General features: G+C 35.4%; 2 protein-coding genes across 7 annotated transcripts in view; one reads left to right on the plus strand and one right to left on the minus strand.

Moving 5' to 3' along the window:
• The window catches only part of LOC135686875 (uncharacterized), a 31304-nt gene extending 31111 nt beyond the window's left edge, over positions 1-193 (minus strand). Inside the window, exon 1 of one of the 2 annotated variants that reach the window (XM_065203240.2) lies at positions 37-193. The gene's annotated coding sequence lies outside the window, so the exon portion shown is untranslated. The remainder of the gene's footprint in view (positions 1-36) is intronic. The other variant, XM_065203241.2, reaches the window with a different exon arrangement.
• Positions 1-25461, plus strand: part of LOC135686882 (uncharacterized) — a 64790-nt gene extending 39329 nt beyond the window's left edge. For 2 of the 5 annotated variants that reach the window (XR_016143816.1, XR_016143817.1), the window contains 4 exons: positions 61-209; positions 3664-3781; positions 12746-12800; positions 23709-23846. Coding sequence is in view for 1 of the 5 variants with exons in the window: in XM_065203255.2 (XP_065059327.2) it covers positions 21359-22201; positions 23709-23834 (969 nt within the window). In the remaining 4 variants the exon portion in view is untranslated. Of the gene's footprint in view, positions 1-60; positions 210-3663; positions 3782-12745; positions 12801-20146; positions 22202-23708 lie in introns of those variants that run through there. The other 3 variants (XR_016143818.1, XR_010516118.2, XM_065203255.2) reach the window with 3 other exon arrangements.
• Positions 25462-25602: the final 141 nt, after the last annotated feature.

The following is a 25602-nucleotide window of genomic DNA, read 5'->3' on the forward strand; positions in this document are numbered from 1 at the left end:
ATTGGAATACTATCGTTGCTAAGCAATGTAACTCACCACTGTTTCACCACTGTTTTGTAGCATTTCTTGGAAAGTTTCACCACATCCCTCAAGTTTAATTGCAAGAATTCGCGACGCCCATTCCCGCAACGCTAGTGACTTGGTGGTATTGCATGGCCTGATTTTGCGGTTAACAAACCTTGCACGTGAGAGAAAATGATGCAGTTCAGGTGCATATAATCGATATCCTTTGTAGTTGATTTCAAATCTTTCTTAAGTTTTTATCATATTTCTATTGCAAGTTGCAAAGGTTATGGTTTTATGAGCTTTGAAGAAAACTTCCAGTCTCTTGTTTTAACAATTTTTTGTTTTGTAATGTAATGTACGTGCACTCTTGCGATAAATTTTTACAAAGGTCCCGTTTGCTTCATTGCGGTCAAACAGTTCTAAAAGATGAGCCTTTTTCGTGAATAATTCAAAATGCTGAACTTTTTTAGTAGTGTAGATGCAATAAGATGAATACTATTCGTCTCGGAAAGAACCTTATATTTGCTGCAGCGTCCTTTTCTTTGAAACTGTCTCTCAATTGCTTTTGCCTCAGAAAACTGAATGCTTGGTCTCTGTAATAAGATGTCCAGCTGTTCTCCTCTGAACTCTTGATGATTGACTAGAATCCCCTGATATCAAAACACGCATTTTTCGAGCAAAGAATCAGTGAGAGTGGGCACTTCCACCCAAAAGTACAGTATAGGGTATTGCCTTAACCGACATGATAAATTCCACTAGTTATGTTGCAACCAGTTACAATTGAAATGATTCAGTCATTAGTTTGTTTGCAATATATCTAAAAAATCTTTTAGCATAGCATACTAATTGAAGCAGCGAGTTGGTGTAAGTGGAAGAATCATTTGGTCTAAGCGATGAGAAAACGGTTTGAAATGATAGTATCAGGTTTTAGATGATACAGCAGTTTTGTCTAGACAACTAGAGGTCAGTATTTGAATGTGTGATGTGTGACAAAAGTTTAATGCCAATAGCGGTGAATAACCGAAGCCCATTGTGGGTTCACAGAAGATTTTGAGGCGAATCATGATTTTTGTAATGATTCCAAAAGAAGGAATCTGCAAGCCAAGTAGTTATGATATCTATTTCGTTATGTAACATCACGCACAAAGTTATTAAAGTTTATCCTAGCTAAAGGTGAACAATAACTTGATCGGAATTGTTTGGATGTATGAAGCAACTGTGAGATGAATCTGCATAAAATTGAGGTGTATAATAATGAAATGGCATCAAATTTAGCAATGTATTGATGAGAAAATCTTTGAAGTTTTCCGTCTGTCAAATAGCAACGACTAGCGAGAATATGTCTGTAATTGTTAGTTATGCAACACACGTTAATAAAAGAATCCTTGAGTATTCAGGTCTGCTACAAACACGGCAGTGGAGATATCAAATTACTTCATCTGTACATTCATCAGGGCAAATTGTCTACTTCTCTGTTATACATTTATAATTTACATTGCCTATGCGTGGTTCTTATGATGACAAAGAATACAACTGGATCTTCATAAATAAATTGAAGTATTGTAATGAAATCCGTAACTTTTATGGCGTGAAACAACCATTTGCATAATTTTGCAAATTAGTACTAATAATGTGGCACTAATAAAAGCGATTGCTTCTTGTCTTATAATGTTGACAATCTGATGAATATTACTCAATTATAGAAATCAATAGTGCAATGCTTCATAAGCATTAGATAGTTAGAAATGTCACTGTAATAGGAGAGTTAAGTTATTACCAAGCACTCTTATCTCTATATTCTACTTGTCTGACATTGAATAGGAAATTTAACATGTTCAGTGTTTTTGACAATATATTTTTACTAGATCATTGAAATAAAAGCTGCCTTTCCATATAAGAGCATTGAAAGTAAAATTTATAGTAAAATTTTGTTCATACGAGTTAACATATCTGCAATTAAATATGTTCCATTTTGAATCAGAAATGGCTTGAAGCTTTATTATCTTATGGAAACTTTTGGTCATCGTATTCGCATTATTCAAGTTTTTTCTCCATTTTCCTAGCACTCCAATCCGCTTAGTAGTGACATGTCCTTTGTTGAAATGAGTGAGCATGTGCATGCGCTTGTAGCGTGTTAATATTAGGTGGTCAATTTGTTGTATTTGTTGTTAATCTCCTACACCCCTCTGCATTTTACTTGCCTGACGACGTGATAGGAAATTTGCGCACACTCTCTAATCCCCAATGGGTATTATAGAAGGAGCCAATGTCGCAATTGTCCACCACAGGTTTCCTAGTTGTTAGCGACTTCTTGGTTTATTAGAAAGATTGGTATATTAGAAAAGTAAAAATCAGAAAATATATTAGTTTATTAAATTAATTTACAAATTTAACCCTTTTTATAATTGATACTGAATGGAGGTCGTGATTAGATAATTATTTAAAAAGAGCTTTCAGCTCCACTTAGTTACTTTACGCTGAGTTACGTGGTATGGTACGTGGTATGGTACGCGGTACGGTACGCCGTACGGTACGCGGAACGGTACGCAGTACGATTCGGTACGTTACTTTACATCATGGTACATTTCGTTTCGTTACATGGAGATGCATGGATGAGATGGGATGAAATGAGATGAGATGAGATGAGATGAAATGAGCTGAGCACATAATAAGCAGGGAGCGTAAAAGTTTTAAGCTATAAAAAAGCATAATAGAAGATGCAAAACACTTATCGGGATTCCTACTTGCGCTATTTGAAACGTTTACCGAATCATCAAGAGCGAAACAACAATTGTTGTCACACGCGAATTTCTACACTCAAAAGCCGTCATTATTATACATATATTATAACCCCCGAATACTGAAGCAAATTTGAATGTGGAACAGCAGTTTGTTATTTGTTTACAGTAGTTGAGCTTCTAAATATCCCAAAGCTGCTCTTTACTGCTGTTTTTCAGATGCAAAAGCAAGCTTTATGCTAGGGTTGAGACCAAGATAACCAACAAGAGAAAAAAACACTTTGGCTGGCGGATCCAGTCCTTTTTCATAAACATATAAAGTCGTAAAGAAAACTATTAGCTTATTACTACATAAAAACTGGACTAAACATTGTCCCTAAATGTACAATTTGGCACATTCTGCGTCCTCAACAAATGGTAGTATGTAGACAAGAACAAGTGATAGCACATTCTTCATTCAAGTTTTGTTCTTTTTGAGCCGTTGGCCAACATATATCGATTCAGAGTTGAAAGGCAACACATTATGTATACTTTGTTGTGCGTCATCTATTTCGAAGAAGCGAAATTTGACCTGTTTTTGATAAAGCAAATTCGTGTATGCTGTTTTCCAATCTGCCAGATTTCATACAAAACAGCTCAAAGTTAAACAAAACTGCTCCAGTTTCAGCGCTCAATGTTTTGTTATTTGATATCTTCAGCGCGATATATTATTTTCATATCTTACGTTTGAATTTCGATGCTGAAGCATGAATATTACATGGGAAACTACGCCTTCCTGTCGATAGGCGATTAATGATGCCTTGAAACTGCAAAGCTTTCTTTAGCAAATTGCTCACAAAAGCTGCATATTTTCTGAGGTTTTGAATATTTCATCACATCTTTTATGATTTTCGACTGTCCATCAGCTGTTATTTTTCAGGCTTGTGAAAATGAGCATAAAAGTCAGACCTCAAATTGAAACATGAAGTGTCTTTCCGAGGTAAGCAGGCTAATTACAAGAAGATGATCGTTGCTGGCTGTCCTTCGCTATCTTGACTGTAAGTCCTTTACAGAAATCATGCAATCATTACGTATTTGAGTTAGAGATAGCCAGATACCCTGGTGTGTTCATTTTTAAACTCGAAAATAACTGAATACTAATTGTGAATATCGGGAAAATGATTATTATAGATCAATGCTATTTTCTTGTTGGTGTTTGAGTTGTTGAGAAGTTGTTCTACGTCACTGGGAAAATGCATTGGCGCAGTACAGGTGAACTTCAATGCGTGCCAAGTTTACCAGAGCGTTTGCATTAAGCAGGTAATATTCTTGTAGGCATTAGGCCTGTAGGATATATCTTCAGGAGCATGATTTAAACGCAGATAGAAAAAATAATTTGATTATCCCGCAGTATTGCTCATGTTAAACATTGCGTATAGAACAGGGTGTTTTTAACGCTTAATGCAACCATCAGGTAACATTTCAATGCCACTATTTCAGCAACTATCTCGGGAGTTACAACTTAGAACCGTACATCAAAATGTGTAAAGATGCCAAAACGTGCCTTTACAAAGCTGTTAACAGTAATTTTTTGCTATCTAATAATATATGTTGATTTAAGCATGTTGATCAAAGAAATGCTTTGCTTATAAGCATTCTCAAATCACCATTCTAAATATTTTTCGGTTCTTGTGAAATCTCAGTAGAATATTTTGAGTTCAAACAAACTTTAAACATTTTGAGTTCATTCAAATACTGAACAAAGGTGTAAGTCTTCTAAAAGTTTGGCATGAAATTTAGAATATTTCTTTTACTGTTTAAGAGCGGAATGAAATGATGCTTTCCAAAGATTTTTCAAACTGTAATTTTCCTAGTTGAAAAGAACTTGAATATTTGCACTTACAAACTCAACAATTTAAAAATATGTTAAGAATTGTGAATAGTAAATTTAAGCGAGCAGCCACAACAACATCACTTAACACAGCTCTGCCATGCTTGCCGTCGGTTTTGTTGCTGTGTCCTAGCAACCACAGCGAGAGATCGGATTTTGTACATCCTATTCGGCAAAATACAATTTCAGCCTCGACCAGACTTTGCAATCAGTTTAAGAAGTAATCCTCCGAGAAAACTGTTATGAAGATTCCGCACGGAAATTGGCTTTTCTCTTTGTGGGAATAACAGTCACAAAATTCCTATTTCCTATAGTACGAAAGGAACTGAGCCGGCCTTGAGAGAAGACGTAAGTCAGCTAGAGCAGAGAAAAAAAACACCGTCAAAACAACGATTAAACCATCAAATGCGAGGATCTTCCTGATTTTAAATTAATCCTTTAGAAAGAAGCTAGCTTGTGCATAAATGTCTGTGAATTTCTTCGAAGAACCTTTTCAGTCTATCCGAATTACACCGTTGCCTATAGGCGACAGCATTCAGTAGCTAATGACATTGATTGCAAAGAAACCAGCCTTGAATAAACACAATTACATTTGGACTGCGTTGCATAGGCACATCTTTGCACGCTTTGCAGGACCAAATAACCTTTCCTTTAACAACTCAAGAATGTCATCAACCTTTTAACAACATTTATGATTAAGTAAAATGTTTTAAAAAAACATGTTTTCATATCCTTTTAATTTTTGCTCGCAATCTTATAAAAATCGATCATATCTGGCAATTTCCAATCAAATTTTGTTTCGTTGCAAACTTATTTACAGTTTTGCAAAGAACTTTATGCGAGGAACAATTCTTTGTGATAATTGCTACTCTTCTTCAAACCTGTATTTCAAACACTTTTTCAAATCGTATTAACTATAAAAGATAGCCATTTTCATAAAATGTTCAAAATATTGTTTGTGTTTCAAAGCCATTCAAGTACGCTAGAACCTAAATACGAAGCTTGTAAATGGTTTAGGCCTTGCAACATTCATTTTGTGCCATGGCATCGAATGCAGAAGACAGATCATGTTGGTGCTTCCTCCTTCCATCGTCCTCAATTTGTTGCACTCTCGCCTAGTTTTTTTTCATCTCCAACACCCAACTTCCTCGTCGTTCAATCTAACGTCTTCAATCTTTGCCTTCCTCTCGCTCGCTTCCCAACCATCTCAGCCTCTATAATCTTCCTTTCTATTCCCCCTTCTCTTCTCAATTCCAATGAAAACCCATTGCCTCTTCTTGAAACTTTAACATGTTGAAAGAGCAAAACACCTCGTCACATCAAGAGCTTGGATTTTAAAAAGTAACATCAAAGTCTTCGTCGAGTTGCAGTTGCCGAGAAATTGCAGCAAATTTCTACTGGTCAGAGAGTGCAGCTTATTTTGTGTTTAAAATGTTTTCCTTTAAAAGAAGGATTTTTTCATTATTAGTTATCTGTTTAAATACTTGAAAAAAGGACTCTTTGGTGGAATGTCTGCATTGTAAAGTTGTTTTCTGTTTCAACTCTCGAGCTTGCTTTTTCTTCAAATTGATGCACTATGTCCTATTTTTAAGGCTTCGCGTTAAGATGTAATTTGAAAAGTGTAATTTGCAACCACTATATATCTGCTTCTTTGTCTATGTACTTAATTTAGAAATTCATACAGCACTGTAATCTGTTCTAGTCAAATTACATCGAGCCTTTACGTCTGGTATTTCTTCCTCCTTCCAGTATTTACTACTACTTGCCAACATCATGCAGTTAAATCCTGTGAAACTCGTACTATCTTGTTGAATTAAATTCGAGAACTTCAAAGTGGAGCATTTCTTAAGTTATTCTTCATCAACAATCCCATTTTAATCATTTCTTATTTGCCATTTTTTGCCAAATGAAATGATTCCTTTCGTAAGTAAAAGTGCATCAGATCAGTTTATTCAAGAATGCTACATCTGTACAAGTGAAAGTTTTTTTAGCTCCTATATCAAATTATCTTTATGTAAGTTATACGGATTTTGTAGGAAAACAAAATTTTCTTTGTAATCAGCTTATAAAACTTTTAACCGTTTTTTTCAACTGGCAACTTACATCCCTGGATTAAGCTAGTTTTACCATGTTTCAAACTACTTTCACGAAAATTTAGCATGATTTTTCAAAAGGTGGTTACTAGTCTGAATAAGTTTATCCTTTTAGGTGCTTCTTCTTTTCTGTATTTCAGACTTTGTTTCTGTCAAATGTTCTCTTTTTGAATAAGATAATTAATTCAAGTCTACGATGGTTAAGCGTACTTTTCAGGCACCGTTGCTACTGCCTTAGGTAAAGAGGCCACCATGAGTTTGATATGTGACACGAGAATTCCCTCTTTAACTGACAGAAAGTATCCCGTCATACCTTTGATGTCCACCTTAAAAGTTTTGGCACTTAATATGTTATCTTGTTTTATCTCTATGGCCTTGACTTTGATTGAAAAAGTACTCATAATAACGCAAATGACATAAAAACATAAAAACTTATTTTCAGCTTGATAGTGACAAGATTTTTTCCTGATGTCGTTTAATCTCAGCCATGTGTTTATTGCGTTTGCCAGCGTCAGGCAAGTCTCCAGTAAACATAGTTTTTTAAAGAGTAAATTTCTAAACAGGTAAATGTTGTGTTTTGGTATTTTCACATTCTACGAACCTTTAGTCCTTTTAAGTACTAAAACACACGAATGAACTTTTGTGCAAGGTATTCAGTAGAAATTTGCAAGTATTGATTGAAAACTATTGTTAACCGGTCCGTCATAAAGTGTTCGATGCCGCTGTTGCCTGATGATGGCATTAAGCGTTAAATCTAAGGTAGCAACCTAGTACCGTCCTTTTCTAAACACCAAAGGCGTACGTAGGAAATTAAATATGTAAATATAGAAATTAAATTAAATATGTTAAATAAAAGTTTGTTTTTTGTTGTAATATGCAAATACTGTCGTCGTGATTGTTATCACAGTCCTCTGCCACGTCGTTGCCATCATCATCTTCATAAGTAAGAAATAATTGCCTTTATTTAAAGAAAAAAACGTTCTCTTTTGCACAAGCAAATAAATATTTCTAATTTTCTTTCAAATCAAGCACATTGGATTGATAGGAATCCCACAAATGAATTTTCAATATGCAAAGAAAAATGTTCAATTTTCGTTGAATTAAAGATTCAGTTGTTAAAACCACAAACAAAACTTTTATGTTGAAAGATTCTGTCTTTCTGCTTTTTCTATTTCATTTCTACTTCAACAAACGCGTTATTTTGAACAGTGTTTTGCCAAGTTAAACAAAGCTGTAATCGTAAACTGATATTTGCAATTACAGTGGAATCTCGATATAACGAACTCGGAAGGGAACCAGAATATGGTTTATTATATCAGGAGTTCGTTAAACCGGGAGAAAACGTTGTTTAGGTCTTTTCGCAGTTAATTTCGTTGTTTAGGCCTTCGTTGTTTAGGCTGTCTCCAACTACTGTGCACACCTAACCCCTCAAAAAACAAGCTGAATTCAAATAATACTACTGGTTGGTCATTGGAAATGAAAATCTTAATGTTCCTCTGATAATTTGGGACCAAGAGATTGGCAAAGCTGGTATCACTTCACTTCTAGTTGCATCGTCGATTACTTCGCATTCTTATTTTTCTTCTTCTCCTTTTCCATCTAATTCTCTCGATAAAACTTTTCGTCGCTCATTGCCAACGTCTCATATGTATGAAGTTACTTTTAAGTGTCAATGTACTCATTCGCAGCAATTCCTGACGTAATCAAACTTTCATCCCGTGCTCCGAGCCTTATCAGCCAGTGCTTGAAATGTATCATTTGCATGTTGTGGCGATTACTATATGACTTCCCCCAAGATAAAGTGATCAATGATCACCGGAAAAAAACAAATAAAAATAAAAGATAAAAATTTATGAAAAGTTCGTTATATCGAGGATAATTATGATGAAGGGACCTAAAACTTTGGTCGCAATAACGAGAGTTCGTTGTATCCGGGGTTCGTTATACCTGGAAAATTTGAAAGGAATTTGTTAGGCAGAATCAAAGGGACCAGACATTTAGTCCGTTATACCGAAAAGTTCGTTATATCCGAGGTTCGTTATATCGGGTTGCCACTGTATTAAATATACTGGTATTTGCAGATTTATATTCAGTATGTTTTGCATAAAATCATACTGTTTTTAGTTCAGGATTTCTTTTGAAAGCCATCGCATTAATGTCAATCTTGAATTTCCGCTTACAGTTGATCTTAAGTGATCTTAAATGTGCTGATCAAATTCTTTCTTGCATCACTGAATCCAAGCGCATCCAAGTCATTTTTTTAGTGAAACATCGTGATGAAGTTAATTTGAATAAAGCAGCGAAAAAATCTGTAAAGTAATGTTTTGCAAACGAAAAAATGCCTATGACACAGTAAAAAGCATGTATTCAACGCGTTCAAATGGTTCGATGCCCTCTTTCTATGCTGTTTTTATGCTTTGCCGGTGAACCAAGAGTGAAATTTTTGAGCATAGACCAGAACATGAAAAAGATTTTCCTTCCTGCGACCGGATGAAAATCATGCGTAAATTACCTGCCAGAACGGGGAGATTAAAGAAAAAAGAGGCAGGTTCCAAAAAAGTAATGTCACAAGTTTTATGAAAATGAAACATAAGCTGGTAGAGGTACATTGTTTCAATCAGTTTAACTAACACTTCAAGAAAAAAGAGGCAGGTTCCAGAAACAGTAATGTCACAAGTTTTCTGAAAATGAAGCATAAGCTGGTAGAGGTACATTGGTTCAAGCAGTTTAACTAACACTTCAAGAAAAAAGAGGCAGGTTCCAGAAACAGTAATGTCACAAGTTTTCTGAAAATGAAGCATAAGCTGGTAGAGGTACATTGGTTCAAGCAGTTTAACTAACACTTCAAGAAAAAAGAGGCAGGTTCCAGAAACAGTAATGTCACAAGTTTTCTAAAAATGAAGCATAAGCTGGTAGAGGTACATTGGTTCAAGCAGTTTAACTCACACTTCAAGACCATTTTCTGCTTTGGTGACTGAAATTTATTCTTTATTTATAAATGCCTAAGTTGATTTTGCTTAGCCATAATACTGATTTCCTAACTTGTGAGAGCATTTTCTATCAGAACTTTACTAGAATGCAGATGAGTACAATTGCAGATCGCATTGGGGTAGTTGTTATCTTTGGGTGATGTGAGCAGGCTTAGAACAAATAAAATTTAAAAATGGGCCTGAATAGATCAATCACATGGCGTTCTTGTATTTACGGAAGTTTTTAATAAAACATTATTTAGTTGGATTTTTTTAATGTTTGCAACGCTTAAGTATGAAAAAATCTACCCGGTAAAGAGTACGAGGAAGAACATTTTTGAAGAGCTCTCTCCTATTGTATAACTCAAAATGATAATTGAAGAAGTAAAAAAAAGCTTTATTACGGTATCATTAAACACAGGTCTGTCAAGCATTTGCTGTAATTATAGGGGCAATGTTTGTTTGCAAAGAGTTTCGAATGAAAAGGCTTGTAAAGTTTAAATGAGTCTAATTATCTGTAATGTGTATTTAACAATACCAGAAGATTTTCAAAGTAAACAATAATTTTTTTTCCAGTAAGCTACGTTATTTAAAAATTTCATCAGTAAATCAGTGGTAGCCTATTTTCTGGGCCCTGGTGTTAATTGTAGCAGATTCTGTTTTTGCATCCGTTTGTGTATGCTTTCCTACATTTGCATAAAGACACTTTTCCCTTCCTTTCTTCTCGCCGTGAGATGCATTATCAAATTCCTCATGAAAAGCGTACAAATGTTTATTTCAGAAACACAGAACATACGATTGGTGACATCTGCATAACACTCACGATTTTGCTGACACCCACCACCCAACTGTGAAATTATTATTACTGAAAAATTTAAAATAAAATGACGAAATTCGAATTTTGCTTATTTCCAAGCGAATTACTGATTTAATTGGTATTTATGCCGTTCCTATGCCACCTATTGTTTCTATTGGTCCTGATTGAGGTGTTGCTAGCACCAACCATTATTACTACCTCTCATCTGATTCAACCTAATACAAAAAGCTTCCCTCTTTACTAAGATTTGTTAGTGACATCAAACGTAAATATTTTTTAGATTTAACAGAAATGATGCGTTTACGCCTGGATACTTGAACGAATATTCACTTCACGATTGAATTTCAATTATTAAATCCAAAGCTTGTTTTTTAGTCTAATTTTCAGCTGAAAGGAGATTAACGATTGTGCAAGGGTGCAGAATTTGCAGATTTCTTTATAAAACTGATGTAATCTTTGACGAATGATAAATTGTAACCGATTGCTAGATAATTCATGTTAACGTGTATAAAACACAAGTGATATAGGTTGGTATTCCTAATTTCATGCTTAGTGCTGTGATTAGGCAACTTTTACTGTGTAGCAATAAATAACACGTATAACATTAGATAATGACTCTGATAAAAATACAATATCGTTGCCCCTACCTCTTGTAATATCCTTCAAGACCTCAGCGATATCACGTCTTCCACGATACCACTAATTAAAGGATGCGATCATTCACAAAGCCCTCGTTGATAAGATCCTTCGTGTTTTGAAGAGTCGGTTAGAAAAGACCCTGGTAAACTTTGCTATCTTTATCAATCATTGTTATTATTATTACTTTAACGATGCAATTACTTCAGGAATCCACCAATTTTAGGACACCATCACTTGAATCACATCAATACTTTCACGATACCGCCATTTCCACGATACCGCCACATTCACGATAATATCATTTTAATGATGTCATCACTTTCACGATATACCACCTTTAATATACGTTCACTTTCACGATACGATCACTCTAATGTATCACCACTGCCAAGATACCAACACGTTCACGAAACGGTCATTTCAACGATACAACCACTCTAATGATATCATAACTTTCACGATACCAACGCTTGCGTGCCAGCACAAAGCGTGTTTACGATGTCTTGGGGACAATGAGAAGATCAAATATGTCTATTTTTTATGTAATTCACTTCTTGATAAGAGCCTGGAGATGGCTGTGGGTTTAACTTGATGAAAAAGGAAAGAATTCGAATTTTGATGATATCAGGCACCTGGTTAGTACCAAGGTTGTTCTCACGCCGTAGTATTGCATAATTTTCCTAGCGATGCGTTCCTATATTTCTTGATATCTGTAAGTCTCTTTCTTTTGAGTTTGCTGTGCTTATCCCTATGATTGAGGTAAACCCTACTGAAACCTAATTCTCTCAAAAATATATATTGATCTGCTTTCAACCATATCCAGAGCAACATGTAGGAATCATATACTGATAGCCAGTTGTAACACTCAACCATCTTGAAAAATTATTATCATGTTTCCAAAGCAAAAATACACAACATATCTAATATTCAATAATAGCAGATTGACGGAAAGATAATTTTTTGGGGTATTTGTTACTAAATTGGTATGCTGCAGCTGGCCTACTCATTACTATATGTGCGCTCCTTACCAGGGCTTTATCCTAAAGGACTCAGGGATATACTGAATACCGGATTTGTTTACAGTTATGATTGGGTTCGATAAAGATTTTTGCAAATTTTCGGTAAAGCATTGTTTGTCTTGTCATCGTAATTGCTGATGAATCATGTTTGATTAAGATTGTTTACAAAGCTTTTCTAAATAAAATCCAGTCACGTTTAATATGTGACAAGGTTTGCCTTTTTGGTTGCTCTTTGGCTTTAGTTTTTGGCACAGATGGCACAATTGCACAGTTTGTATTCACTGTAGCAATGATGGAAATAGCGTTACATATCACGTTTTTCATAAGGCCATAGCAACTATCGTGCTGTGCACTGGCTTTCCATATATACACTTTTTGTTTGTATTCTATTTATCAAAATGTACAATAAACATTTCAGCAACAAGGTAGAACCTGGGTGGCTGCAATTTTAGGATATGTTGTAAGTTTTGTCAAATTTGATCGGGAAGAGTAATTTAGGCAAAGAGAGTTTTAAAACATCTTCTCAGTAAAAATAATAACTTTAACTTTGTTAAGAGTTTACTTGGACTCAAGCTGGAAATATCTTTTTTTCAGATGAACAACGTAAGCAAGTTTCAAAAACGTGTTTGAAGACACCATCTGTCATCAGGTAAGTTTTTAACGCATATGCTTTATATTGCGCCATGGATGGAAATTTTTTTTAACATCAGCTATGTTCTTGAGCTGCCTCTCTGTCTTTATTTTGATAACTTCCAATATAATTCTGTTGTTTTGACTATCGTCTTCGGATATTGTAGGGCACACAGTTACTGACCACCATTTTTATAGATATATTGATAAAAACATGAACTTAAACCCTGTGAGCCCAACTTTTACCTCCGGTAAACGACTCGGACTCCTGTGAAACTAACTTAGAAATCAGTTAAAATAGCTTGAAACCTGATGAATCGTACTTATCATACGTTGAAACCAACATTAAAACCTGGAAACGAACTTTAAACACGATGAAAACAACTTGAAACCCAGTGAAAATAACTTCTAACCGGGTAAAAAAAACTTGAGCCATCGAAACTAACTTTAAACCGTTGAAACTAACATGAAACCCAGTAAAACTCACTTGAAACCTGTTAAAACTAACTTGAAGCCCGGTGAAAGAAACTTGAAACCCATTGAAACCAAACAGCTTCAAACGTCTTGAAACCAACCTGAAACCCATTGAAACCAACCTACAGCCTTAAACACCTTGAAACCAACCTGAAACCCGTTGAAACTAACCTGAAACCCGTTGAAACAACCTACATTATACAGAAGCGAGCATCAGTAACTGTTAACTTCTCTTCGTTGCAAACACTGCATCTACTGCAGTATGTTGCAACCAGTTTTCAAATTAAATTGAATTTATTGTTTACTTATCTGTATCATACATAATTCTGTGCAATTTAAATTCGAATCGCTTCTGAATGGCAATATTTCTATATACCAATAACAGTCATTTTGAATCTGATAAAAAAGCAACCTCCACTACTTACATTATAGTTCTCTAAATACAGCTTTGAATTAAAATTGCAATTTCAATATTTGACATTTGTCATATTCACAAAGATGTAAAGAAAATTGCACTTTCAGCATGTAAAGTATAGGACAAACTACCGCATATATGCAAAGATATACCTTCATACACGTTGTCGCAAGAGAGAGATTAGGGTTCAATATTCTAGACCAAGGTCGGATTTTCAATCCCTTCATCATAACAAGTCTCGTAAATAATTTCATTTTGCAATGTCTTTCGGACATTTCCTTTCTCTGGCCTTATTGCTTTCGCGATGTAATATTGAGAAGTTGTCCCCTTCTTGCTTTGCTGTATGCGTACATTGGCTTGATCTCTGTACCAAGGATGCAAAAGATCTGATTTAGCATTGCTCACTTTTTCCTCGGTGGCATCGCCTTCAGTAGCTTGAATAGTTGGCAAGCGTTGAAGGGATCCTCGAATGCTTGTTTTTCTCAAAGGAACCGTAGCATCTGTCTTTTCTGGTTCCTTTTCGGATGTACTTTCGTTTTCACTTGTAATGCTCTTCTGTGATGTTGGACTTTGATGCTGATCTTGTGTCTTTTTTATTCGATCTTCTCCGTCAATCTTTTCCGTTTCAACGATGACGTCATCGACTAGTGAGGCTGTTACCTCTTCTCCATACGACTCATCCTGAGAAAATGATGCCGTGAGAAAAACTTCTGTGTCGAATGAGTTGACACCGGAGCTCAGTTGAGATGGTGTTGGATGGTCGCTTGACATGATAGAGCATTCAAAGGAGCTGTTTCTAGTTTCAATAGAGCTCTTTCGTGTCATTATGCTGTCTTCATCCAAATCTGACCTGGACACTCTGATCAGTGTTGGTGCTGAGAAGTAGCTATTATTAATAAACAGGCTTACTTTCTTTAAAGCCGACTCGAAAATCTTACTACTCTCCGACTTTATACTAAAGCAGTCATCTTCGGTACCATTAACCGGAACTGTATCAGTCTCTGATTCACGTTCAATGCTGCCAACTAACAAGCTTTTTATAGTATTTGCTGAATTGCTTATTGATTGCACTATGTTCACTAATTGAAGCCCGTCGCCCTCAGCACACTGATTCGTCGGTAGTCCGTGCCAAGCCGAGCTCCTTGTGCTCTCTATACTACTGTACTGCGACCCTCCTCGACTGAGCATGGGCCTCGGTGGAGGGAATCTTGGTATGTGAACTTGGACACGGTTGGTCATGTCTGGGCTCCAGCGGTACTGCTGCCTGCAGCTTGCATCATCAGGGGATCTTGAATTCTCACTATTTTTATCTTGGTCAATATAGATAGGCGTTGCAGCACCGTTACTGAAAACATGCCTTACGTCACCTGCTCTGCGGAACTCTCTCTTGCGAATGCCACGTCTTATCAGGTAAGCAATAAATATTGGGCTGCTTAGACCAATCATTATTATTATTATTAACAACGGACCAATTATCAAGTTCTTTTTTTCGGTTAGTGCGCCTAAACGGCTTGGCGTGGGACAGTCATTTGTTGTAATCATTGATATGTAGCTGACAGCGAAATGCGGGTTCAGCTTTTTCTGTAGCTCAGACCTCGGTTTTCCATCGATGATTAAGGCATGCGGTAATTTCTCTATAAGGATTTCACTGCAACTGTTTTTATTATGCGTAGATAAAGTCCAGGATATAGTGTAATTGTGTGTATGGATTGAAGTTATCCAAATGTCACGCATTGATGCTTTGATGCCGTTGGCTTGCAAATACTCGGCAAGAGTTGATGCAAATAATATTCTATATTCTACATTAAGTATAAAGTTTCGAAACCCTCTCGACAGTTTCATAACAATTTTATGAATAGGCAGCGACCCGTCAACCAAAACATCAACTTTTATGCTACGAATTTTTACTTCACGTTTGTGGTTTCGTGCGCAGAGAAGAAATGTGAATTCGCCACGATTACCTTCCATTGGAAAACCGATTATTCTTTGTGCCGTTGGATCTAAAGAAATCCACGTGTTTGAAAACAGTTCCTTGTTATCGCTCGTCCTAAGATACACGTTAAGGCGTTCTCTCAGGCTCCATCCTGAGTCTACGAACGCGTGACGGGGATACGTGCGTGAAAACCCACGGCCTGCCACCGCCGTAAAACTTCCTACGTATTCGTACAGGTTTACCGAAGAGTTCTTTGTCCCATGCGAAAAATCAACAGCGGTTGTCAAGATAATAAACGTGACAAAATTTATAACCATACCACACTGAACGCCAAAGAATAAGGCAATTATCGATTTGACGAGCTTATCAGGACGGCAGGCTGTTTAAAGAGAAAATACACGCAGAAAAATCCACTCTCAATATCGTTAAACCAGAGCACAATACTCGAAACAGTCACTTCCAGATGACACGACACAACCATGAATATCCTTTGTATCTCACATAAATGAATTATTTATAGTAAATGGCCGAACTTGTTTGTTATAAATTGTTTGTGGGAACAGCAAAAATTTTCATGTTTCCATCCCTCTTTCGATATTGGCTCTTTGGATTATCAATAGAAACCAACTCATGAATATTAATGATTGGTTAGTGCAAAACAATGGAAAACTAGCGAATGCGATCAACTCTGAGGGACAGTGTCAGCTGGTGAAATGTCAGTGGCTCATCAGCAAAACCTCAATACCTTGTTCACGCTTGTATTGGGCCTGTGTGCCTTGATGTGAAGAGTTTAAGTTAATGTTTATAATGACTTTGCCAACGAATAAATAAATTCCTTTCGGTCCCAGCATGCTAAGCTCTAACTTTGATCTTCAGGAACTTTGATTGAAACATGTCTTAAAGATGGAATATTTCATTGATTAATAAATAATGCAGGCTTTGCTATCAGCAAATGTAAATGAAAACCATAATTGCTGCTGTGTCATCGGATTTTCTCTTAATTATGAAGCATTGAAAAAGAAAGATTTAGTTTTCAAAGAATCACGTTTGCTATGACAGTAATGACATTATTGACAGTAATAAATTGTGATTAATTTCTTGTTTTACATCAAGCATTACTTTGTGCTTGCGTTGTGTCTGATTTTTAATTCAGACTTAATACGGGATTTATTAATCTGCATATTTGATTTACAACCTGATTGCCTCCACTTCTACATAGTTTCTTATAATTCAATGAACTAACATATTATTTTTTGTCGTTAGTTTCTTCTCGATCAGCTCCCGATTTGCTTTTATTAGGCTTCGTGTCAGTTGCATTATAAGAAAATGATATATGTATATATCGACTGCAGAGCTTCAAAAGGGGAATTTCTCGGGCTAGGTATTATTTAGGTCATTTATGGGATATTTTATAGGTAAAATTGACGTCTTTATATGTTAAGACTTCCACCCTCTTGTGCATTTAAGCAGTTAAGTGCACGAAATATTCAAGAATATTAACTCTAAGTACTTGCCCGTATTTTCAGTCGACATTGAATAAGGAACTCGCAAGAAACCATAATGTGTATTATGTAAAATGTGTGAAGAATCTAATAGAATTCTACTAATGATAAAGCACACTAAACAGAGAGGTTGCAGCCTTGCGGCTACAATGATGCAAAATTCCGGCATTGGTCAGAGAGTTTGATCAGAGAGTCAGAGGATTTTGATAATTTAGAGGTGCCCGTTAACGAGATAATTTGTTGAAAGTCTGTCTATGGGCAAAATAATCGGTGTTTTCGTTAAATGATTCAATTTCATTATTTCATTCTCATCTCATATTATTCATCCACGTTATCCATTTAGTTACAAAGTTACAAAAGTATGGTATTGATCCTAATTACAAACAAGGGGAATATATATATAAAAGAATATGTACAGAAATGGCAATTACAAAACCAGTATTGTTCTTCCATGGATTCGTGCGCGAATGGGTTATTTCCTTTGCATAGAAAATGTTTTCTTCGTTCCTTCTTATACCGGGTGAGTGTGTCGAACTTTCTAATGTCTGCAAGGATATCATTCTTTCTTTTCAAACCAGTGCAATCAAAGCTCTTTTTACTGTAGCCTAAATTCATCCTTAGTAAATGATTCCTTTCGTTAAACTTTCTTTTTTCTTTTTCTGTTGGTGTCGAAGTCATTTTTTGATTAATGAAATACTATCAACTTTCATCTTGTAATAAGTAACAAAAAATCAACTTAAATTTTGAGTGAAGACAGTGTGTGTTCTCTTTCACGTTAACCACTTAAATATGGAATCCAAACTACAGAGTTCTAATTTAGAGTTAATTACCCTGGTAATTTTATAATTTATAGTTTAAACATATTACGATTCTGATTACTTTGTTTGTTTTTGCCGATATTTTGGAAATAATTGTTCTTCACGTATTCGGAAAGACGGTTAATGGAAAGACGGTCCATGCAAGCTGGTCACGCTATCAGCTTATTCAACTGGGGCTGCTTTGCTAAATCATTGAAATGAGAAACAAAATATTGTAGTTTTTGGTGTTATAATTTTGTTGGAATTATTATGGGGAACATAGGTGTACAAAGCCAGGAAGGTTTTATCTTTTAAAAACTTCACCAAAGTTTAACAAGTGGTTTGTTAGTGGTTTTCAAACATTTACATGAAATATTCATGTATTGCTGTAAAAAATTAGGTTTCATGACTTTTCCTTTCGTTTTGTTTCGTTTCGCTTCGTTTCGTTACGCCTCGTTTCAATTGGAGAGGAGAATAATTTTTATGACACTAGAAGTTTGGAATCGATCAAATTATTTATTAGTAACACAAATCCCTGCCCCTCCCCCCTCCCTTGACCAAAGTAAAACAAATCAAGTTTTGTCGCTGGCGAGAAGCGTTCATCAGCGAATTTGTACTAACAGAAATGTTCGCATTTTGAGTAGTGTTTAAGTAAATCCATGTATAAAAATTTGATCTTGAGCATAGAAGGATTCTCTTTTATATACCAAAAGAATAAGCCTCTGCTAAATTGTAACAGAAAACAAATTGAGCGAAGAACGATGTCCTTGTTTTACCTTTTTGTCATGTGGCTTTGGAAAAATTTTTATGTCGGTAAATACGACTATCCCCCTTTAGGCACAATCAGTTATGTTTTGAAAAATTCATAGATTCGACAGTGTTTAGAAAGAGCAATACCTAGAGTATTGGTTCTCGAGGGGGATATATCATACAAGACCCACTGGAGCATTCCAGTGAGGCCTGATGATGTAATGTCTTCAGCATATGCATTAAACATAACCGCATTAACATTTCAAAAGAGTCTCTCTGTTAACAACCGTAAGTAAGCAGGACATGGATTGAGCAATTTTGCCGATATACGCTGTATTTTAAGAATAGCTGCTTAGGCAACTTACCACGACAAGAGATGTTCTCTTAGCAATGAAGCTTTCCTGGAGCCTGATTGTGACTAAAAAGATCAAGTTTCACAGTCACTTTGGTGGCTCATAACGTACATTTTGCTAATAATATACCTAAAATTATAATCCATTAAGACTGTTCTACGATTGCTGCCATCGATTTCTGAATAAGCCAGAAGATCAGGAAAATTGATCAAGTTTTGCATTGCAAATATTCTGCTACAGTTAAACTTCTAGGACAGGAGACTATAGTCTCAAGTTGCTGTGCTTTTACTACTTATACAAAGGTTTGGGACTCGCGACAGTTTCCCCTTTTGACATTATTAAAGTTTTGTCGAACACAATTTTGCTTCTTGAGATTCTGCATAATTGAGTTTGGTTTCTTGAGATTCTATATAAACATGAATTCACCAAAATGTACTTAAATCAATACGAAAAATTGTCTTTCAGGTTTTTAGCATGTTGAGCGTATTAGTCCTTTAAATCTGTAATATGATCCGCAGTCCTTGCACATGCATGACAACGAAGCATGCATAATTTCATTGTCTACCTGTACCAGGGTTTCAAGTGCATTTTGCTTATACTTATAAGAACTAAGAAGTATTCCTTCAACACAATACTCCCGAGAATAAGGTACCACTCTAAAATTTCCATAAAAAACCCCTGCTTTAAGCAAAAAAGGGCTTTTTGAACAAATTATTTGCCGGTTATATGGAGATATCCGTTAGTGGGAAATGTCCATGATGCGGAGATGCCACTATTTAGGATGCGCCATTTAATGGGAGTTCCATTGTATATCAAATTCATCAAAGTTGATTGTGTCACAGAAGTTTCAGTAGAGTTCCAAATTGATTACTTCAAAGAATTATACTTTTTGTTTTTTTTTTAATTTTGGTTGTATAACCTAAAGGAGCATTATGAAATACTTTTAAATGCTGAAAATCAGTCAAATGATGTTGAAACCGGCAAAATATGGCCACATGGGCAGAGATTCATTTGCCATCAAATCATTGTAATTTTGATTTGGTTCTAAGCATATATGAACCAGGCAAAAACAACAGTAATCCATGCTCCTTGAAATCCAGGAGCGTATTGATACCTCAAATATGGGGGGGGGGGGGGGGGATGTTTCCAATGATGCTTTATACATGGTATCGATCAAATCCACAAGGAAGATTATTATTGTGATCTAGTTGAGTGTTGGCATGCACAACATTTCGGCATTTTAGAATTAGGTTTAAGTTATCTAAATATAATTGACGAAGTGTTGCATTGCAATTTGAGTAGGTATAAGGTGTTTCGGTGTTGCGTACAATAATATGCATAAATTATCTTATCGAGGAAACCCTTTATGGATGTTTTATGAAAGACACAGCAAATTTATAATCGTAGGGCCCTCTAGTTTACTTTCTCGAGCTTCTTTTGGCTTGCATTACTGCAGAATAACTAGATGAGGGAGCAGTAATTGAAGTGACAAACAATAAATGAGTTAATAATCGCCACTCTTTTTCGCTACCCATGAATCGAGCTAGTCTTTTGATTGCGTTTGGCTGAATTTCAGCTTTTTTGCAGACTTTATCAATATGCGAGTCAAATTTTAGTTGTTCATTGATTTGAATTCCAAGTAAAATTACTTCGCTATTTACAATTATTTTGAAGCCATCATTTATAGAAAATTCTGTAATGTGATTTTCATTAATACCCAAAATCAGTGACTGAAATTTAGATGGATTGGCTGTCATATGATTTGAATTAAACCAGTCAATGCATTTATTGGTGTTATGCTGTACTAGTCTATGGAGTCATCGAGATCGTATTATCATCTGCAAAGTTACATAGTTACATAGGGAGCCCTCCTGAATGTCATTAACTCGATTGACGTTAAACAATAGTAACGGGCCCATTATCCAACCTTGGGGAGCCTCAAAGTTCAAGACTTGATACTTTGGTATTCCTTACCCCTTCCCTAATTTATGATAAAAAGTAAAATAATTCGATTTTTCGTCAAAGTGTTCTAATCTGTGACGCTTTTATTAGAAATGTTGAAAGCAAAATACCCACCTGTTTAATTCCATCAAATTTTCAAGATAAGCGCTGTTTTATAATCAACAAAAGCCTACTCAATGTGAAATGTGAAGTTCCGAGAAAATCAAACGTGAAATTTTCTTTAAATACCATCAGATTAAAAAAAAAATAAATCAGGTAAAAGCAAAACAAACATTATAAGCTGTTCGACTCAGTGTTCCAGAGGCTTATTGAACTGAATTAACACATATTGATAAAGAAACCTGTTGATTTACACAAAACACGGAAACCGTTAGGCCATTAATCATCAACAATGGGGCAATCGACGAACACCGTTGTCGGCAAACCTGTGAAATTAGAGGCTATTAAAGTGGTACCGAGAGGTCTGAAATCCACGAGAGATCAGTGGCTTTACTCTTTCATCAAGAAGCTGAAAATGGCCACGATGACTTCAAGCGAAAGACAATGCATCGACAGACTGAGTAGAGAGGAAATTGTAAACACAACCAAGCGCCTTTGTGATGACTACATCGAGGACAGGTTGATTAGATCTGGTCTCCAGCTAAAAGAAAGAAAACTAGGAAATATCGCACAAGAGACAGTTCCGGAGGTGACAGAATCAGATTCAAGCGACTCATTTGCACATACTGCTTCTAGAAAGAGAAAGTCAGCTGTAAATTCTACATCTTTAAAACCTGCAGGTATTCTAAGATCTCTATCCACAAGCAGTAACGTGGCCCCTGACGTGCATAGACTTAGAAGAGTTTCATGGCAAGATGAGGTAAGAGGGGTAAGAGAAAAGCACCGCAAGGTTTTTGACAAAAGGAATCCAAGTGATGTTGCCTGTCTTTTGTGCACCGTTGGTGAGATCCTTGAGTTGCGGCATGCTGGAGTTTACAACGATCTTTTTACACAACTTAACATACACATGATTTCAGAGATAACGTTGAGACGAGCTTTTATTGGGGTTGCAAAAGAAATTTTCAGGGACGGAATCAGCTGGGCCAAAGTCGTATCTTTATTCGCCTTTGCCGGGGGTATGGCTGTTGATTGCGTCTTAAACTGTGCAAACATGTATGTAGCCAGGCTGAAAAGCTGGACAGTGCAATTTATAGAGAATGATCTATGTGACTGGATTTTGCTACAAGGAGGATGGGTATGTAATTTGGGGTTACGGTTTGCTATTTCAAAGCTGCACTTCTCACCTGTCAGGGATTCTTCCCTCATACCTGGTGTGCGATAAGACATAATATGGAAACTACAACACTTTGTTTCTTTTTCTAACTTCATTTAACAAATAAGCAGAGCAATCTGCTGTGGGCTTAACTCCCCAAATATCTTTAATAAATAAGATTTATTTCCCTGTTATCAAATCAATTTTAAAGCATGGCTGTTTACAGTTCTTTAAGCTTAGTTTAGGTTGCTACTAAAGAATAATTTTTCTTCCAGCACACCAATAAAATCAGTAAGAAATCTCTGTTCCATAGATAATGGGGGAATAACATGTTTGTTTTCAAATCTTTTTTTCTCTTTTTCAACATTTCCCATATCCAATATCCAAAAATTAATTCAGGATTTCATTAACCAAAAAAAGGATTCATATATTGACTGACTAAAATTTGGCCCAAATTTTAGATCCAAAAAAGTGGCCTGAACACCCCTATCCTAAATATATGCGAGTACCCTCTGGGACATAGCCTTTACACAGATGTATGAAATATATCTTTGTAATTATTAAGATGTGCCAGAAGATGTAGACAAATCATAATTTCTCAGACAACCAGAAAATTTCCACAAAAGCTCGTCTGAGCTCTATACCATTGTTAATTACAGTTTGGAACTTTAAAATAATATTAATGCAAATTTCATTGTTAATATTTGGCTCGACTTTTTCTAACCCTGCTTTGGTATGCTTCCCTAACTACTTTCCTTACATTTTCTGATGAATGACAATCAAAATACATCATTGAAAAGGCTTGTGGATAGTTCTAATCAGTGGCAGCACCAGAGGGGAAACATCCTCCCAGTTCCTAGCAGGATCAATTTTGTATTTTGTCTAAATTCCATGAGAAAAGTTTAGGGGAGGGGTAATATTTTCTGTTAATGTATTTTTTGTCATGTAAACCTATGGTTTTGAAACTGCCTTCACGTAACCAACAGTTGATCATGGGCTTTCCTTGTTGGCAAAATTGCTGTTCTTTGTTGTTAAACAGGCCTTTTTTGACATTAAAAAAGGCATGGCCTAAGATATTTTGTCTTTTCACCCCCCCCCCCCCTCTAGAGCATAGTGGCTGGCTCCCCTACTGGTTCTAATTTGTTCAAACTATGTCCCTTTCCCTAAATATGAAGAATGTTGAAAAGGAAGCAACATTTAAATACACTCTTCTCTCATACCCCCTTCCAATACAATGCCATGTAAAACGCACATGTTTATAACTTTAAACTTTTATTTGGCTTTTAGTGCCTTGTTGAATGCATCACAATATCTTGAATTGTGAGCTCAAACATAACGCTCCATCCATACATATCCTTCAATATGTTAGCCTCAAAGCACCTGTGCTTATATTGTCTTTACTGTCACTTAATTATATTTGAATTTGGAATATGGTAATTGGTTTCTTACCCTTCAAGTTATTATTTCCAACCTTTGGATTTTTTTACAGGGTGGACTTGTGGAATCCTTTGTACAAAATCAAAGACCTTTGGTGCCAATAACACTGTTAACTATTCTGTCCTTGTTTGTGTTGGTTGTAGCATTTCTTGTGAGCAATATATTAAATCAGAAGTAGAACCATGAGAAACAAAAATATACAAAGAAATAAAGATGTGTCCAGGTTCTATATGAAAGGTGAAATTAATTCTCAATTTATGAACTATGTGATTATGCAGTGAACTCTCAGCTTCGCTTACACCAAATGTGCACAACCCTATTGGTTTACCGCCATCTAATAAGTTCATTATTATTTGGGATTGTCATTCTTCATTTGCTAAAAGGCAAGAACTTGATCTATAGCATTCTTTGCAAGAACATAAAGTGCTTATATTCAAACATAGATTAAAAGCTTAGTCTGTGAAAATGTCCACTCTAGTTGTGGGGATTTTCATATCAGATCTTAGATCAAGATTGAGCTATTTTTTTGAACAAAAAATATGGCTTATTAAAAACCTTTTACAGCCAAAGTCAGGCAGGCCTCATTGAAGCTCCTTTCACAAAACAATTTCTAAAGAAATGCCTCATAACATTTTTTTAAAAATCTAATTCCTGTGTCTAGCATTGTGCTTTTAACTGCTGTGAATATGAGTTTAGCTTATTACAAAACTTTTTTCGAGATCTTGGTTCCATTTAATTTTTTAATTGATGCCAATTTAAAGTTTAATAGGTATAGTTCCATTTGTCCATATAATTTTTACGTAGTATTACTAAGGACCATAGAGCATGTAATGGATGGAGGCTATGGCCTAATTCAGGACTCAATATGCTGAAAGTCAAGAACAAGATGATTCATGGTTTCAAGAACATTCTGAATATTATTTGGGGCAAAGCCCCCTTGCACCTAACTACATCTGTGGTCCTTGGAATAGCATAAAATACAAATATTCATTAATTTAGCCATTTTATAGAGGTATTTTATTAATCATATTTGAAGGTATTCAACTAGAATTTATTACAAATGAGTGTTTATATAGTTAACATACATATTTTCGAAATGAAACGAATTTGGGGCATTGTAACTAAAGATTTATTGGGTTTTGATGTTATATTAAAATCAGATTTGATTAAAGAAGATTTTCTGATTTATGATGTAGTAAAGCTTTTAGAATGTTTACCTGAAATTTTCCGGATTAAAAGAATATTTTATTGCATTCAGAAAAAGTACCCTATTTTTCACACTAATTCTGACAGTCTTCTACACTATTGTAATCATATAGCTGTCAATGACATGTTTTTCATTCAACTGGATATTTAGAGTAAATAAGTAACACCAGTAATTTCAGACTATTTGGATGTCCCAATTCTATATCATGCTTGAGACTGAGAGATACTTATCTTGTTTATTAAGATTATGTATATCTTTGATGGTTGTGGAAAAGTATTTAATGGTGAATGGTGATTTTTTGACTGGGTGTCATCAATAGGATGAAAAGTAGGATATAGTGGCTTTGTCTACATTTTCTTATCTGGTCAACAAAGTGACAAATAACATTTTAGATCAGTTTTTAATGATACGGCAATGCAAACCTTGGCAAAACCAATGAACCGTCATGCAGCAGGGATATATTTTGTTTACTTGCCACATGTAAAATACAAAAATTATAAGGCCAACTGATTAATTGTTTAGTTATACATAAAAAAATTCAGAGATAGGACATTTTGATGGTGTGTTTATCTCAGTAGTATGAATTTAAAACCCTTTATTAACCTAATATCCTAAATATATTTTGGGTAAATGCTTTATTTTTATAATTAAAAGTTTGCTGAAAAAGAGCAAAAGGAGTGAAGTGATAAATTGCAAAGGAAATTTATAGAAGTGGTGTCTTAGAGAAAGATAAGATTCA

This window comes from Rhopilema esculentum, chromosome 6 (assembly GCF_057945365.1).
Source record: "Rhopilema esculentum isolate cy_ngs chromosome 6, ASM5794536v1, whole genome shotgun sequence".
Classification (NCBI taxonomy): domain Eukaryota; kingdom Metazoa; phylum Cnidaria; class Scyphozoa; order Rhizostomeae; family Rhizostomatidae; genus Rhopilema; species Rhopilema esculentum.